Here is a 17,662-nt window from a genome sequence, read left to right on the forward strand (position 1 = left end):
CCCCTAGAGATCTAACAGGTTAAGGACAACAAAGTCACGGTATTAGATAGGCCATCACAAAGCCCTGACCTCATGCTATGGAAAATGTGTGGGCAGAACTGAAAAAGTGTGTGCGAGCAAGGAGGCCTTACAAGCCTGACTCAGTTACATCGGCTCTGTCAGGAGGAATGGGCCAATGTTTAACCCACCTTATGGTGGGAAGCTTGTGGAAGGCTACCTGAAACATTTGACAATGAAAGGCAATAATACCAAATACGAATTGACTGTATGTAAACTTCTGACCCACTGGGAATGTGATGAAAGAAATAAAAGCTGAAATAAATAATTATCTCTACTGTTATTCTGACATTTCACATTCTTAAAATAAAGTGGTGATCCTGACTAACCTAAAACAGGTCATTTTTACTAGAATTAAATGTCAGGAATTTAGAAAATCTGAGATTAAATGTATTTTGCTAGGTGCATACAAACTTCCAACTTCAACTATAGTAACAAAAAAAAAAGTGTTAAAACAAATCAAAATATCTTTTATATTTGAGATTCTTCAATGTAGCCCCACTTTTCCTTGATGACAGCTTTGCACACTCTTGGCATTCTCTCAACAAGCTTCACCTGGAGTGCTTTCGAGCAGTCTTGAAGGAGTTCCCATACATGCTGAGCACTTGTTGGCTGCTTTTCCTTCACTCTGCAGTCCAACTCATACCAAACCATCTCAATTGGGTTGAGGTTGGGTGATTGTGGAGGCCAGGTCATCTGATGCAACACCCCATCACTCTCCTTCTTGGTAAAATTGCCCTTACACAGCCTGGAGGTGTGTTGGGTCATTGTCCTGTTGAAAAACAAATGATAGTCCCACTAAGCCCAAACCAGATCGGATGGCGTATCACTGCAGAATGCTGTGGTAACCATGCTGGTTAAGTGTAACTTGAATTCTATATAAATCACAGACAGTGTCACCAGCAAAGCACCTCCACGCCATCACACCTCCTCCTCCATTGTTTCACGGTGGGAACCACACATGCGAAGATCATCCGTTCACCTACTCTGCATCTCACAAAGACACAGTGGTTGGAACCAAAAATCTCAAATTTTGACTAATCAGACCAAAGGACAGATTTCCACCAGTCTAATGTCCATCGCACACGTTTCTTGAGAGAATGCCAAGTGTGTAACGCAGTAATTTCTTTTGTAAATATAATTTTGCTATTGAAAATGTTAGCATCACCTCCACAATTGCAGGATACGTGGGGGATATGTTCAGTAGTGTAACCAGGAGGAGAGGCCTCATTTAACCCATTAAATTCATCAGGTCTTAATCCATGTTTCAGTCAGGCCAATCACATCAATATTATGATCAGTTAATTGACTATAACTGCCTTGGAAGTGAGGGATCTAATGTTAAGTAGCCCTATTTTGAGATGTGAGTTATCACAATCTCTTTCAATAATGACTAGAGGTCTTAATTCCAGTGAGATTGCTAAAGCAAACACCACCATGTTTAGTTTTGCCCAACCTAAATCAAGGCACATACACAGTTTCAATAGTTTTTTTATTTAACTAGGCAAGTCAGTTAACAGAAAATTTATATTTACAATGACAGCCTAGGAGCAGTGGGTTAACTGCCTTGTTCAGGGGTAGAACGACAGATTTTTACCTTGTCAGCTCTGGTATTCGATCTAGCAACCTTTTGGTTACTGGCCCAACGCTTTAACCGCTAGGCTACCTGCCACCCCAATGGGGATAGCTGAGCTGACTACACTGACTGTGCTAGTGGCAGACTCCACTAAGCTGGCAGGCTTATTTCCAACACATATTTCTAGCTGATTTACGCGCTGAAGCTATGTTGTGCTTGGTGACCTCTGACTGTCTCGGAGCGTTCAGAGCGCACGCTGGATGCTCTGGCCAAGGAGTAGGGTTGATCTGAGCATTCTGACCTAACAACAGCAGTCAAGCACCCAAGATAACGGGCTAAAGTTGCTAGCTTGCTAGCTATTTCCATACAAAAATGAGGGAACAGCGCATACAACAGCCTCCTGTGTGTTCTCTTTTTATAGCCATCTGCATATTTGCAATCAAACGGCAGAATTTTCTTCATCTCCTTAGCTATCATACTCTAAATCCACCGTGCATTCCACTGATTTCCAAACTAGGTCCTCCAGAAAGTGGAGAGCAAAACCTTTGCAGTTCTACTACGTGATATTTTTCAAAAATGCCTCGTTAGAAAGGATTACCTACACATACTGTCCAGCTCATATTATAGACAGAAGCGTGCTACATGGCAGACCAATCCAAACTCATCTCTCGGCATGTCCAGCCCATCCATTATCTCAGCCAATCATGGCTAGCGGGAAGGTTATTTTTCTGTGGCTGAACCAACTAGGCTCGTAATTTCACAATTTCATTTGTATTTACAGATGACATACACGTTTGTTATTAAAGCACATGAAAGATCACAAAAAAAACGCATTTAGATTATTTATTTTGAGTTGATTCAAATGGCTCTCCTGTGAAGTACTGATGTGCATCATACGCCTAGTTTCCTGAAATGAGTCACATTCAAACCGATTGGATTCTTCCAGCTAAGGAGAGAGGCAGACTATCCCAGCATTGTAAGTCTGCTTTAAATCGTGTGACTAGACTCGCAAAGTTAGTTTTATGGAGGGTAGCCTGAGTTATTTTCACACCTAAATACGAAAAACCAGAGGGCAATAGATGGAAAGGCAGGACTGCAGGGGGAATTTGCTTGATCGGAAAACATTTTCTGAATGTTCAATTTGTTACCTGAGAATGATCCAATTGTGTTTAAAACATGCAGTATGTTTCCTGACAGAGTTCACATGGTTAGTGATATATAATAGTAAATCAGCTGCATACAGTGACACTTTGTGTTCTTCACCAGCTTGGTGGATTCCATTGAATAATGATGATTTTAAGGCCAAGGAAAGCGGTTCTATCGAAAAGTGTAAAAAGGAGCGGGGAATGAAATGGGAATCCACCACATTCTGACAGATCTTTATCTTTTTTGAGTGTAAGTGAGATAGTCTTGAGTTAGCGTCGGTGGGAAAGAGCCCTGTGAGTCGGTGAACATATCTAATAGTGATGGGGAGAGTTAAGAAAATCGACTGGGAAGCCATCAGGGTCTGGTGCCTTGCCACTTTGCATTAACTTCAGACCCTTTGTTATCTCATCTAGATTTTTTATTTTTTTTATTTTACTAGGCAAGTCAGTTAAGAACAAATTCTTATTTTCAATGACGGCCTAGGAACAGTGGGTTATAACTGCCTGTTCAGGGGCAGAACGGCAGATTTGTACCTTGTCAGCTCAGGGATTTGAACTTGCAACCTTACTACTCCAACGCTCTAACCACTAGGCTACCCTGCCTACCCTGAGGGTTGTCCAGAACTTTACTCATGTCCCTGTCAATGGATGGGGTATCCAAGTTATCTAAAAAGTTGTCCATAGCCGTATTATCTCATCGGGGTTCGGATTTGTAGAGGTTAGAATACAACGACACAAACATTGAATTAATATTAGAGGAATCACTTGTAAGATTACAGGAAGAGTCATATACCTGAGAGATAAGATGAGATGCTGACTGGCGTTTAACTTTACCCCTAACTACATGTACAAAATACCTCAACTAACGTACCTCCGCATATTGACTCGTTACCGGTACTGTCACGCTCTGATCTGTTTCACCTGTCCTTGTGCTTGTTTCCACCCCCTGCAGTTGTCACCCATCTTCCCCACTTATCCTCTGGGTATTTATACCTGTGTTTTCTGTCTGTCTGTGCCAGTTCATCTTGTTTGTTCAAGTCAACCAGTGGTTGTTTCTGCTCCTTTTTCCCAAGTCTCTCTTTTTCCTCATCCTCCTGGTTTTTGACCCTTGCCTGTCTTGACCCTGTACCTGCCCGTCTGACCACTCTGCCTGTCCCTGAGCCTGCCTGCTGTCCTGTACCTTTGTTCCACCTCTGGATTACTGAACTCTTCCTGACCTGAGCTTGCCTGCCATTCTGTACTTTGGCCTCTACTATGGATTTATCGACCCCAACCTGCCTTGACCTGTCATTTGCCTGCTCGTGTTGTTACAATAAACATTGTTACTTAACAAAGCCTGCACTTGGGTCTTACCTTGATTAGTGATAGGTATAGGGGGTGGGCGGGACACAATGCAGATAGCCCGGTTAGCCAATGTGTGGGGGCGCTGCTTGGTCGGCCCAATTGAGGTAGTATGTACATGAATGTATAGTTAAAGTGACTATGCGTATATGATAAACAGAGAGTAGTAGCAGCGTAAAAGAGGGGTTGGAGTCTTACTACAGAGTTCTGGAAGAGGGTGCCACTAACTATTGTATAACATCCTCCAGGATCTGAAATGATCTGTGAGGGTGAAAACTGTACTAGTTTGTGAATCACAAAATGTATGTTCCCCTGGCTTTGCCGTTAAAATTAGAATGCAAAACCTGTCCAACCCATGCTTTACACAATCTAGTCGTGTTTAATATCTAGGGAACTAGGCCTGTTTAATCATCACTGATTAAACAGCCATCGACCATATCATTATATAAGCCATGGTTATTGTGTCCTTGTCTAAATGTGTACACTCAAGTCAAAGCCATCCCAGCTGTCTACAGGTAACAACATACTGTATGATAGATCAGTCTAGTTCGTATTTGAAATGGGGAGAATGGAAATCTGAAGAGAACAGCTATTCAGGCCCAGTTTGTGCCTGTGGGTACAGGTGAAAGGAGAGCTTGTTTTGTAAAGGTACAGAGAGAAAGAGAGAGAGGGTAGAGAGTGCGCAGAAAAAGAAAGAAAGAGAGAGAGAGAATAAAAAGAGGTGCAGGAAGCAAAAGTTAGGTATATTCACAATGTTTCACCATGTCCAACTAAGTTCATATTCCACGAAATATGAGTATGTTAAAGGCCTCATTCTTACCTGTTACTGGGTTATATGTCTATCAGTTGTAACATTGTCCAGCAGTATAGTATGGTGTCTTGGCATAGATTTAAGTCATCCACGGGCCCACATGGGACATGAGGTGGGAGGAGCTAAACTGACACAAATAGGAAAGTCTCTCTCTCTCTCTCTTTCTCTCTCTCTTTCTCTCTCTTTCTCTCTCTCTTTCTCTCTTTCTCTCTCTCTTTCTCTCTTTCTCTCTCTCTTTCTCTCTTTCTCTCTCTCTCTCTTTCTCTCTCTTTCTCTCTCTTTCTCTCTCTCTTTCTCTCTCTTTCTCTCTCTCTTTCTCTCTTTCTCTCTCTCTTTCTCTCTTTCTCTCTCTCTTTCTCTCTCTCTTTCTCTCTCTTTCTTTCTCTCTCTTTCTTTCTCTCTCTCTTTCTCTCTGTCTTTCTCTCTCTCTTTCTCTCTCTTTCTCTCTTTCTCTCTCTCTTTCTCTCTTTCTCTCTCTCTTTCTCTCTCTCTCTCTCTCTCTCTCTCTCTCTCTCTCTCTCTCCCCCCCCCTACCTATCACATTAGCCACCCTCAACATCCGTTAGAGGATTTAACTGTTACATTCATTTTTTCCAGGATGCACGTTTCTGACTTGCGTTTCTTCTCTGCAGGATCTCACCAAGTGGAAAAACCGTCGCAAGAGCTTCAACTCTGATATTGTGAAGAAGAAAGAGGAGAGGGAGCAGACCACAGCGAGCAGCGGAATAGGGAGCCGCGGTTTCCAGAATTCCAATTGGAGGTAATAGAGTGACAGGTTTGGTGCCCGATGAACATGAGGGGATGAGCTCATGAAATATGGTCTGATTGAATGTAAGATTTAAATAAGGAATCTATGATTGATGGATTGATGAAAATACTGTATCTGCTAGACTAGACATCCTCAAATACAAATCCTACATGTGTTCTAGTTATTATGTTCTCTATATTCTATACAGTTACCAAAGGGCATTTGGGCTAGCCATGCTCCTACAAGGTATAAATCATTTTTTTTGTACAGACAATTAGAAACATACAGTGCCTTCAGAAAGTATTCAGACCCCTTGATTTTTTTCACACATTTTGTTGCATTACATCCTTATTCTTTGTCATTATGGGGTTTTGTGTGTAGATTGCTGAGGATTTAAAAAAAATCTGTAACAAAATGTGGAAAAAGTCAAGGGGTCTGAATAGTTTCTGAAGGCATTGAATAATCCTTTATTGGTTGAATATGTTTTACCCTGTTTTAAAGTATTTCATCATCAGAATTCTAATCAGTATTTTTAGATGTGTTTTCACTGTCACTCAAAGCTGTCCTGTTACTGTATAAGTACTTACTACACCAACAAACTCCGGTCGATGACAACTCAGGCACAAATACAGGGCCATGCAAACTTTTGTGTTTTTACAGACTTTTGTTGAAACGTTTGCCCTGAGAGAAAGTGACCTGAGACTGTGTTAATGAATGAACAGTAATTGTCTCTCTGCAAAGCGTTGTGTGAAAGTGTAATCTAATCGTGGCTTAAATCCTACCTCACCTCTTTTTTTTTGTTCTTTCAAACTTGTCTTTCCCTCCCCCTTTCACCTTTCCTCAATCCTTTTCTCATTCTGCTTTTATCCCCCTCCACCTTTCACTTTTTCCTCTGGTTTTCCCATCTTCCCTTGCCACTTCACCGCCTTTCCTCGGCTCCTTTCTCTCTTTCACCCATCCTATCTTACTTTTACCCTGCCCTCTCTCTCTCTCTCTCTCTCTCTCTCTCTCTCTCTCTCTCTGTCTTTCTCTCTTTCAATCGCTTACATAACACATTTTAATCCCTTTCCCCTCTCTCTTTCACCTCCCTTCCCTTCCATCCCTCTCTCCCCTCACCCTCCTCTCTCTCCCTCCCTCTCTCTCTCTACTTCACCACCCTCCCTCTCTTCTCCATTCCCACAGCTCCATCGGCAGTCGCCTCAACTCCCTCACCTCTCTGGACCAGGACGTGTTTGAAGACTCTGCCCCGGTCCTCCGCACCCTCCCTCCGAGGAGCTACACCTTCGACAACCCCTACACCCCTCTTGACCGCCTCAGACCAACTCGCTCCTCCGTGCTCCCCCCAAGGGAGGAGGCGTGCGCTGCCACCACGGCAACCAACAAGGCTGTCCCGCCTTCTAGGGGCAACATGAGTGACAGTATCGACAGTCCCTTCGGTTCTGGTAGCGACATCACTACCACTGTGGGTCGCACCCCCAACTACAACCCCTACGTTCCAGCCCCGAATCCTTCAGAAAGAGCCCCAAGCCTGGCCTCACGGTACACCAGTGCAGCCAAGACGGAGGAGACCTTCAGCACCACCACCACCCCCAGCCTACTACCCAAAGCTCATGAGCCCAGTCGCCCATGGGTGGGGAAGGTGTCTGAAGAAGTGACCCCATCCACTGGTGGTGGCTCTCTGTACATACAACAGCCACAGTACAACTCGGTGGTGATGGACCCACAGCCCGTGCCTCCTGGTGTGTCTCGGGTTTCTGCCTCTCTCCCCAGGAGCTACATGAGATCGGACAGCGCTCGGCTCAACTCTGTCTTCATGCCAAGGCCCTTCGGGAGCCAGTCTACAAGCGTCGCATCACTGCCACCCGCCTACACCGTGAGTACCGTAGTATACAGTAATATTACGACACTTTCCAGTTCTGTCTGTGTGTGTAGTTACCTAAGGACTGCTTTCTGCAGAAACTGCTTTTAGTAGACTGGAGGATTTGGGTGAGGTACTTCAATGGCTGTGGGTTATGTTCATTAGGGCAAGCAACGTTTTTGCAACAAAACATTGAAATTAATGTTTCTTAATAGACAAGTCCAGAGAATCGCTACCTGTTCCAGTCCATTTTCCTCTATTTGTTACATAATGAACAGGACCTAAGACCGGTAGGAATGTTGTGTTGTGTCGGTCGCAACGTAGTCTATTTCCAGTGTAGTGGTTGCTCACACGCCTTATTTGTTTTATCTGTCAGTGAATAATGAATGAGGCTTTTTTGAACTATGTGACCATTTACTTAGCAAAGCTGCTGTTTCCAGCCTTGTCACTCTATTACCTTCAATTTCGCTGTGTTAACAGTTGATGTTATTCTTCAATAACACAGACCCCAAAGTAAATCAAGGGGAGAAAAATATATTTATTCAAAAATAATAAATCATAGTTGTTATGCTGGGAAGTAGATGGTCATTCTTCCCTGTTCTCAATATCTTCTCCTCAGAACAAAGCGACAGGATCTAATTTATAACCCAACTCTAGCCTGTGGTTGACCAATTAGAATTCCTCGCAATAAAACTGTGCCAATGGCCAAATACCAAGTATCCTGTTTCAGGCCTAATGTATAGACAATTCGGACCAATGAGAACTTGCCACGTAGCTATGAGTCCTAGACTGAAATTCCTCCTGTGTCTCTGTCCCATTAATCTTCAATTCCATATTACAGAAAAACATTGATCGTTAATTCCCTCTTTACCTTTCATCCTCTGCGTTGTGTATTTATCTTAAAATATTCGTACAGCTTTCACGAAGGCGTGAAGTATAGCATCAGAAGAATATCATTTAGTAGGGCATTTTGATATAAACAGTTTGGGTGATTATTTGAGTGTTAGTATTCTCGGTAACCCAGAACATAGAGGCAGATGCTCGATTAGGTTCTAGGGGGAGATGGAAGATACGAGATATCAACGAGATATCATCAAAGATGCAAACACCTGTGAAATCATGATTTGTCCAAATGATCAGTGACGAAGAAATCTGCACACTGGAACGAAGTTCCTCATTAGTCTTTGCATCCCACAGTTTGTGGGATACCATCCTATGTTACGTGCATCTGTCCACCAGCGAATAACTTGTGTCATGAACTTGTTCAGGCAAGATCTCTTTAAGTTGTTTAGCATCAACACATTGGAGCTAGCAACAATTCTAACTAGTATTAGTATATTGTACATTAAGCTTGCGAGACCTCCAGACAGTGTTGTCCAAATAGTTACTTTACATCTCTCAGTCTATATAGAGTTTGATACAATAGTAATAATTAAAAAACTATTGGCTCACGACTTTGATCATTTTATAATTGTCCCTCGCAATGAAATCGGTGAGGGGACTATGGATCTGTGTCCTCTGTACGTACATCACACATGATATCTCAGACACCACTGGCCTGATTTTGATGAAATGATGTGTCTTGCCATAGAGATCCTGCATTTTCAAAATTACACTGACTGGCCAGATGATGCCGCTATAACAAGCGTTTGAAAGGCCAAGCGTCTGACCCCGTTAGACCTAAAGTCATTTAGAATGAAAGTTATTCCTCTGGCACCGAATGACCGATCTGCACAAAACTTGATATGTGGGATCTGGGAACAAAGGTCTCTCAAGCAATATGTTTCAGGCTAGTACCTAAAACAACAACGCTATTGACCAATAAATATTTTACTTGGGTGTAGTCTGGTACATAAATGTAAATAAATTAGTCAAGGATTTTTACATACTCATCTCATTTGTACATACTGTACCCGATACCATCTACTGTATCTTGCCTATGCTGCTCTGTACCATCACTCATTCATATATCCTTATGTACATATTCTTTATCCCCTTACACTGTGTACAAGACAGTAGTTTTGGAATTGTTAGTTAGATTACTTGTTATTACTGCATTGTCGGAACTAGAAGCACAAGCATTTCGCTACACTCGCATTAACATCTGCTAACCATGTGTATGTGACAAATAAAATTTGATTTGATTTGATTTGATTTGATTTGATTTGATATTTGTATTGTCACAAGATGTGGTACACATGTTGCTAACACTATAAAGACTAAGAATGTACAAGAACATTCCTATCAACCACACTGTGGCACTATAACTAGCACATGTTTATTTTTCTTGATCTTCTTGACTCAGTCATGAAATGACACATGCTCAGGGATATGACTCTTACTAACCCACGCGATATCTCTGGCACCACTGGCCAGATTTTGACGAAACATTGGTGAATGATGCATTTTGCCGTAGAGCTCCGGCATTTCCAAATTGATTGGCGCTGCGTCATTCGTGTGGAATGACATGTTTACTGTTGGCTTGTTATGACTTTGATTATTATTTGTTTACAACTTTTAATTATACTAAATTGAGCTCAGGTGCATCCTGTTTCCAAAATTGAGCTCAGGTGCATCCTGTTTCCATTGATCATCCTTGAGATGTTTCAACAACTTGATTGGAGTCCACCTGATGTAAATTCAATTGTTTGGACATGATTTGGAAAGGCACACCTGTCTATATAAGGTCCCACAGTTGACAGTGTATGTCAGAATAAAAACCAAGCCATGAGGTTGAAGGAATTGTCAGTAGAGCTCCGAGACAGGATTGTATCGGGAAAGGGTACCAAAACATTGGCATTTGAAGGTCCCCAAGAACAAAGTGGCCTCCGTCATTCTTAAATGGAAGACGTTTTAGACCACCAAGACTCTTCCTAGAGCTGGCCGCCCGGCCAAACTGAGCAATTGGGGGAGAAGGGCCTTGCTCAGGGAGGTGACCATGAACCCGATGGTCACTCTGACAGAGCTCTTGAGTTCCTCTGTGGAAATGGGAGAACCCTCCAGAAGGACAACCACCTCTGCAGCAGTCCACCAATCAGGCCTTTATACTAGAGTGGCCAGACGGAAGCCACTCCTCATAAAAAGGCATGTGACAGCCTGCTTGGAGTTTTCCAAAAGGCACCTAAAGGTCTCTCAGACAATGAGAAACAAGATTATCTGGTCTGATAAAACCAAGATTTAACTCTTTGACCTGAATGCCAGGCATCACGTCTGGAGGCACCGCTCATCACCTGGCCAATACCATCCCTACGGCAAAGCATGGTGGTGGCAGCATCATGCTGTGGGGATGTTTTTCAATGGCAGGGACTGGGAGACTAGTCAGGATTGAGGGAAAGATGAACGATGAAAACCTGTTCCAGAACGCTCAGGACCTCAAACTGGGATGAAGGTTCACCTTCCAACAGAACAATTTGTAAACATTTTAAAACATTTCATTATGGAGTATTGTATGTAGATTGATGGGGGGGAAACTATTTAATCAATTTTAGAATAACGCTGTTACAAAATGTGGAAAAAGTGAAAGGGTCTGAACACTTTCCGAATGCACTGTAGGCTCCTCTGATGGCTGACTCTCAGAAAAGTGTGAACGGAGAGACGGATTTCACCAAGAAGCTGTCGGCCCCCAGCCGCTATATCCAGGTCATGACCTCTGAGGATAAGGCGCACTCCCTCTCCAGCTCTGCCCACAGCAGTGGAGAAGAAGAAGAAGAAGAAGAAGAAAGGGGTGTGACCCCCACACTTGCCACAACACTTGTCCCTACCCTGGCCCCTTCTCCTGTCCCTTCTCAGGCCAGGAGTCCTTCACCCGCCCTCCAGACCCCAAAAGTGGCCTACACAGCCCCAGTCAGTCCGTTACCTACAAAAGACCAGGTAGGTTTAGATTTTGGTTATTAGGCAGATTAGACTTTTTAAGGGCACATTTGCAGTATTCCAGAGCTGAAGCCAAAAATAGCACAGCGGCAGGGTAGCCTAGTGGTTAGAGCGTTGGACTAGTAACCGGAAGGTTGTGAGTTCAAACCCCCGAGCTGACAAGGTACAAATCTGTCGTTCTGCCCCTGAACAGGCAGTTAACCCACTGTTCCCAGGCCGTCATTGAAAATAAGAATTTGTTCTTAACTGACTTGCCTGGTTAAATAAAGGTAAAATAAAAAATAAGGACATCACATGTAAAAGCAGTCACTGCACTGGAGCGAGTGAGCGAGCATACTATACTATGTGCATACTATACCATGCAGCTAGTGCTACATACAGTAGGAGATACAGTAGGATCGATGCTTCCCATTGTCAGAGAGCAACTAATAATTCATAGTGAAGAACAAATGTTATTCTTTCCCTGGCTTTGGAACACAACCTGGCATTCTTAATGTGTGTGTGTGTTGTGTAGGAGAGCTACGCTGACATGCGGATCAGTCTCAACCAGAAGTCCAACAGCAGTCGAGACTTTGGCTTCCAGACAGAGTGGGACTCCACTGGAGCACACGTCACCTCCATCCAACCAGGTAAACACACACATACACACACACACACATTTAGCACAAAACACACACGTTTAGCATGGTTAAAACAAACAAAGAGTAACAACTGAACCAACTGTCTGATTGTAAACCGGGGTACATACAGCATGTTGGAGGATAGTGAAGGAAGAATGAGCACAGAGTAATGGCAATGAATGTAATGGTATCAAACACTTGGGAACCATGTTTAATGTGTTTGATATCGTTCCAGTCCAGCCTTAACAATGAGCGCATCATTTGATTTAAAGTGACACCAGCCTCCACTGGCACAGCAGGCTCATCTCTCATTTCAGTGAGAAAGTTTTAAAGGTTGTTTATTTAAGCAATGTGAGACACTGGGAATAAAACTGTTGCTTGGTTAGATTTGATTAGTTGACAATGGTTTCACTCCCTTTTGTTCAAAAACCATTCATAATTCACACAGAAGAGTAAATACCATTCCACTGCTAACACTGCACCAGTAGCTGGAGGTCCATGAGTTTGATGTGTTTGATACCATTAATATGATTATATTCCAGCCATTACAATGAGTCCGTCCTCCAATTTCTGCCTCTGCTGGCCACCACACATAGTGCCAGATACCTTAGTACAGTGCCAATAGACTGTGAAATAGTGAAATATATGTAGTTAAACTAGTAATTTAACTACAGTTTACAGTAGCTTGTTGGTAATTTAATTAAATTCAAATATGGGTAGTGTTTTTAGTAGTTAATTACTATTTTGCCATGTAGTGGTTTTTTTTGCAAAAAAAGTAGGCAAGAAGTTTCATACATTTTTGACATCAGACCTTCCTAATTTACACTTGAATTCAAACATTATGTTAACAGTTGACTCCAGAGTGATCTGTTCTTGCAAAATTTGTATCTCTGATATTTCAGATTTAGATATTAGTATTTATCACAAAGTAGTTTAGTTCAGTAAACTATATGTTTCTAAGGGTAGCTTTAGTTCAGTAAACTGTATGTTTATTAAGGGTAGCTTTAGTTCAGTAAACTGTATGTTTATTAAGGGTAGCTTTTGTTCAGTAAACTATATGTTTCTTAAGTGTATCTTTAGTTCAGTAAACTGTATGTTTCTTAAGGGTAGCTTAAGTGTAGCTTAACTTCTTCCAGTGGGAAGTAATTGGTAGCTTGGTAAACTATATTACATAAAATTAAAATAAAAAATAAGAGTTATGTAAAGGAAAGACACCAAGAGACTACAAAAAATACTATTTATGCACTATTTATACATACATTTTCATATTCTTATATACAGTCCAGTTAAATTAGATCTTTAGAAAGAGGAGAGGCGCTGTGATACAGTATGTTTTTGAATCAGTTTTTTTTTTGCTAAACTTGCTTTTTTGCCTGAGTAACCTCTGGTGGCAGCGCATTCCATGATGACGTGACACTATACATAACTAAGCAATGCATTAAATCTCTATTTGGTTTGGGTACCGTGAAGAAACCCATAGTGGCGTGTCTGGTGTATTTTGAAGTGTATGCAAATACAAGTGGCTAGGCATTTTCAACACACTAATGTTTCTTAAAATTACTAGAAGATAAGTAGTCAGTAGCAGATCATGTGCCCGGCCTTATGTAGGGTAGCCTCTATCTAGGTCAGATTTGCTGGGGTTGTCTCTCTCTAGCCTATACTGTATTTACTAGGGGAGTACCTGATACCTATAGTCCAGTTCTTTCTCATCAATGTAAATGAGGGAAGGAGACAAGAAGCTGAAGCCACTTTAAAAAGTTGAGGAGATTTATTGCAATTGCTGCCTTGTCCCTATCTCTGTATCTCTCTATTGTAACAGTTTAAATGTATCTTGACTGGCCTACATCACTACTGTGACACCTGTTTTGCCCTCTCTATTACTCACCCCAATGCCTTCTCTGCCCCTACATCTGAGACCCAATTCCATCTATACATATCTATCTCACCCTCTGTGCTCTCTACACTCTCTATATCTGACCACTGTTCCTTCCTTCTGTTCCTTCTTTACACTCTCTATATCTGACCACTGTTCCTTCCTTCTGTTCCTTCTTTACCCTCTATCTGACCTCGCTGCCCCTCTCTGTGCCCCGCAGGCAGCCCAGCCGAGCTGTGCCAACTGCAGGTGGGCGACGAGGTGATGTCGGTGAGCGGGCAAAGGGTGGCAGAGATGAGCTACGGCAAGTGGAAGAGCAGCACAGAGCAAGCTCTGCAGCAGGGAAGCCTTACCATGGACATACGTCGTCACGGCAGGAACAGTGAGTAGACGACTAGAGAGAGAGAATGTGTGTGTTACAGAGTATTTGTAGAATGTCAGTGTTATTTATGTTTGCTGTGTTGGTAAACTATTGCGACACGTTAAACTGGTCAGTACATTTTTCTGGTATCATGGCTCAATTATTTAATGGCAGTTTAATGATAATTTCCTTCGTTTAGTCCTCTGTTCTGGGATAACCCTTTAGTTAGTGATATGTGTGCCCAGTTTTGTCTATCTTCCTTGTCTGTAGTTTCCCCGTCTCTGCCTGCCTGTCTCTGTCTGTCTCTCACTTTCTGTATGCCTGTGTTTCTATACTTCTGTTTCTCCTTGTCTGTCTGCCTGACAGTCTGTTTGTGTTTCTCTGTCTCTGTCTGTCTCCCTCTGTTCTCCTTTGTGCATTCTTTATGTGGTGTCCACCTTGTGGAAAACTAACTCGTACTCAGGCACAAGATCCTACAGGTCCGAACTTGGTCTTTTGGCTCTGTACTCCAGCACTGGATTTGAAATGATACAATGAGTATGAGGTTAAAGTGCAGACTGTCAGCTTTAATTTGAGGGTATTTTCATCCATATCAGGTAAACCGTTTAGAAATTGCAGCTCTTTGTACGTTGTCTCCCTATTTTAGGGGACCAAAAGTATTGGGTTCAAATTTACTTGTGTAAATTTACTTGGTTTTTAATACACCCAAAACAAAACATGAATACAAAAACACACAAAATAATCTGGAACAACCAAAGCAAACTGCAAATACATCCAACAAATGTGTAGAGTCACAAGCTTGATGTAGTCATTATGTCACGCACGTCGTCAGGGAAATGACCAGACCAAGGTGCTGCGTGGTGAGCGTAAATTTTTCTTTATTAAGAATGTCGCCAACAAAACGAGACACAACCGTGATGCTTACTAGGGCTATACAGGCCACTAACAAAGACAATTACCCACAACGAAGGTGGCAAAAGTATGATTCCCAATCAGAGACAACGATAGACAGCTGCCTCTGATTGAGAACCACACACGGCCAAACACACAGAAATACAAAACATAGAATGCCCACATCACACCTTGACCTAAACAAATAGAGAAATAAAACGTCTCTCTAAGGTCAGGGCATGACACATTAAGTTTTATATGAAACCAAATACTTAACCTTTTACTAATTTAATACACATATACGTGTATTTGTCCCAATACTTTTGTGCAATGTGCTGTTATGTCTAAACGGGTTAACCCGATTTGGATGAAAATACCATAAAATTAAAGCTGATAGTCTGCACTTTAACCTCACAGTTATTATATAACAATCCAAAAATGTAATTGTCACAGTACTTTTGGAGCTCACTGTATGTTTTCACCAACCGGTTTACACATCCTACTATATCACGATTACTCCACCAAAACATCAGTCATTGTATTGATTTGTGTGATCTGTTGAATGTGCAATGCATATCAAAATAGACGCTTTTGTAGGAGAGAGTGTAAACCAGTTGGTAAAGCTAGGGGTTTGTAGATTGTGCATGGGTGTGGAAGGTTATCCCCGCTGTTATCCTCTGTTATCCCCGCTGTTCTTTAGAATGACACCATAACAACAACCTTATGTTCCCTTCCAAGTGGTAGCGTACAGTACCAGTCAAAAGTTACACATTCAAGGGTTTTTCTTTATTTTTACTATTTTCTACATTGTAGAATAACAGTGAAGACATCAAAACTATTAAATAACACAAATGGAATCATGTAGTAAGTAAAAAAGTGTTAAACAAATCAAAATGTATTTTAGATTCTTCAAAGTAGCCACCATTTGCCTTGACAGCTTTGCACACTGTTGGCATTCTCTAAACCAGCTTCACCCGGGATCCTTTTCCAACAGTGTTGAAGGAGTTGCCACATATGCTGAGCACTTTTTCTCATCCCAAACCATCTCAATTGGGTTGAGGTCGATTGTGGAGACCAGGTCATCTGATGCTGTACTCCATTACTCTCCTTCTTGGTCAAATTGCCCTTACACAGCCTGGAAGTGTGCTGGGTCATTGTCCTGTTGAAAACAAATGATAGTCCCACTAAGCGCAAACAAGATGGGATGGCGTATCGCTGCAGAATGCTGTGGTAGCCATGCTAGTAAAGTGTGCCTTGAATTCTAAATAAATCACTGACAGTGTCTCCAGCAAAGCACCTCGATACCATCACATCTCCTCCTACATGCTTCACAGTGGGAACCACACATACAGTGGGGAGAACAAGTATTTGATAAACTGCCGATTTTGCAGGTTTTCCTACTTACAAAGCATGTAGAGGTCTGTAATTTTTATCATAGGTACACTTCAACTGTGAGAGACGGAATCTAAAACAAAAATCCAGAAAATCACATTATATGATTTTTAAGTAATTAATTTGCATTTTATTGCATGACATAAGTATTTGATACATCAGAAAAGCAGAACTTAATATTTGGTACAGGATCCTTTGTTTGCAATTACAGAGATCATACGTTTCCTGTAGTTCTTGACCAGATTTGCACACACTGCAGCAGGGATTTTGGCTCACTCCTCCATACAGACCTTCTCCAGATCCTTCAGGTTTCGGGTCTGTCGCTGGGCAATACGGACTTTCAGCTCCCTCCAAAGATTGTCTATTAGTGGCTAGGCCACTCCAGGACCTTGAGATGCTTCTTACGGAGCCACTCCTTAGTTGCCCGGCTGTGTGTTTCGGGTTGTTGTCAAGCAGGAAGACCCAGCCACGACCCATCTTCAATGCTCTTACTGAGGGAAGGAGGTTGTTGGCCAAGATCTCGCGATACATCGCCCCATCCATCCTCCCCTCAATGCAGTGCAGTCGTCCTGTCCCCTTTGCAGAAAAGCATCCCCAAAGCATGATGTTTCCACCACCATGCTTCACGGTTGGGATGGTGTTCTTGGGGTTGTACTCATCCTTCTTCTTCCTCCAAACATGGCGAGTGGAGTTTAGACAAAAAAGCTCTATTTTTGTCTCATCAGACCACATGACCTTCTCCCATTCCTCCAGATGGTCATTGGCAAACTTCAGACGGGCCTGGACATGTGCTGGCTTGAACAAGGGGACCTTGCGTGCGCTGCAGGATTTTAATCCATGACGGCGTAGTGTGTTACTAATGGTTTTCTTTGAGACTGTGGTCCCAGATCTCTTCAGGTCATTGACCAGGTCCTGCCGTGTAGTTCTGGGCTGATCCCTCACCTTCCTCATGATGATGCCCCACAAGATGAGATCCTGCATGGAGCCCCAGACCGAGGGTGATTGACCGTCATCTTGAACTTCTTCCATTTTCGAATAATTGCGCCAACAGTTGTTGCCTTCTCACCAAGCTGCTTGCCTATTGTCCTGTAGACCATCCCAGTCTTGTGCAGGTCTACA

The 17,662-nt window shown here is 42.4% G+C and overlaps 1 protein-coding gene across 49 annotated transcripts in view; it reads left to right on the forward strand.

Moving 5' to 3' along the window:
- The window catches only part of LOC110519946 (LIM domain only protein 7), a 124,713-nt gene that overhangs the window by 87,106 nt on the left and 19,945 nt on the right, over positions 1 to 17,662 (forward strand). For 31 of the 49 annotated variants that reach the window (XM_090229416.1, XM_090229415.1, XM_090229432.1 and 28 more), the window contains 5 exons: positions 5,563 to 5,690; positions 6,861 to 7,551; positions 11,089 to 11,406; positions 11,921 to 12,035; positions 14,120 to 14,281. In XM_090229416.1, the coding sequence (XP_090085542.1) occupies positions 5,563 to 5,690; positions 6,861 to 7,551; positions 11,089 to 11,406; positions 11,921 to 12,035; positions 14,120 to 14,281 (1,414 nt within the window). The remainder of the gene's footprint in view (positions 1 to 5,562; positions 5,691 to 6,860; positions 7,552 to 11,088; positions 11,407 to 11,920; positions 12,036 to 14,119; positions 14,282 to 17,662) is intronic. The other 18 variants (XM_090229463.1, XM_090229453.1, XM_090229455.1 and 15 more) reach the window with 1 other exon arrangement.

Source organism: Oncorhynchus mykiss, chromosome 3 (assembly GCF_057628025.1).
Source record: "Oncorhynchus mykiss isolate SJ-2025 chromosome 3, ASM5762802v1, whole genome shotgun sequence".
Classification (NCBI taxonomy): domain Eukaryota; kingdom Metazoa; phylum Chordata; class Actinopteri; order Salmoniformes; family Salmonidae; genus Oncorhynchus; species Oncorhynchus mykiss.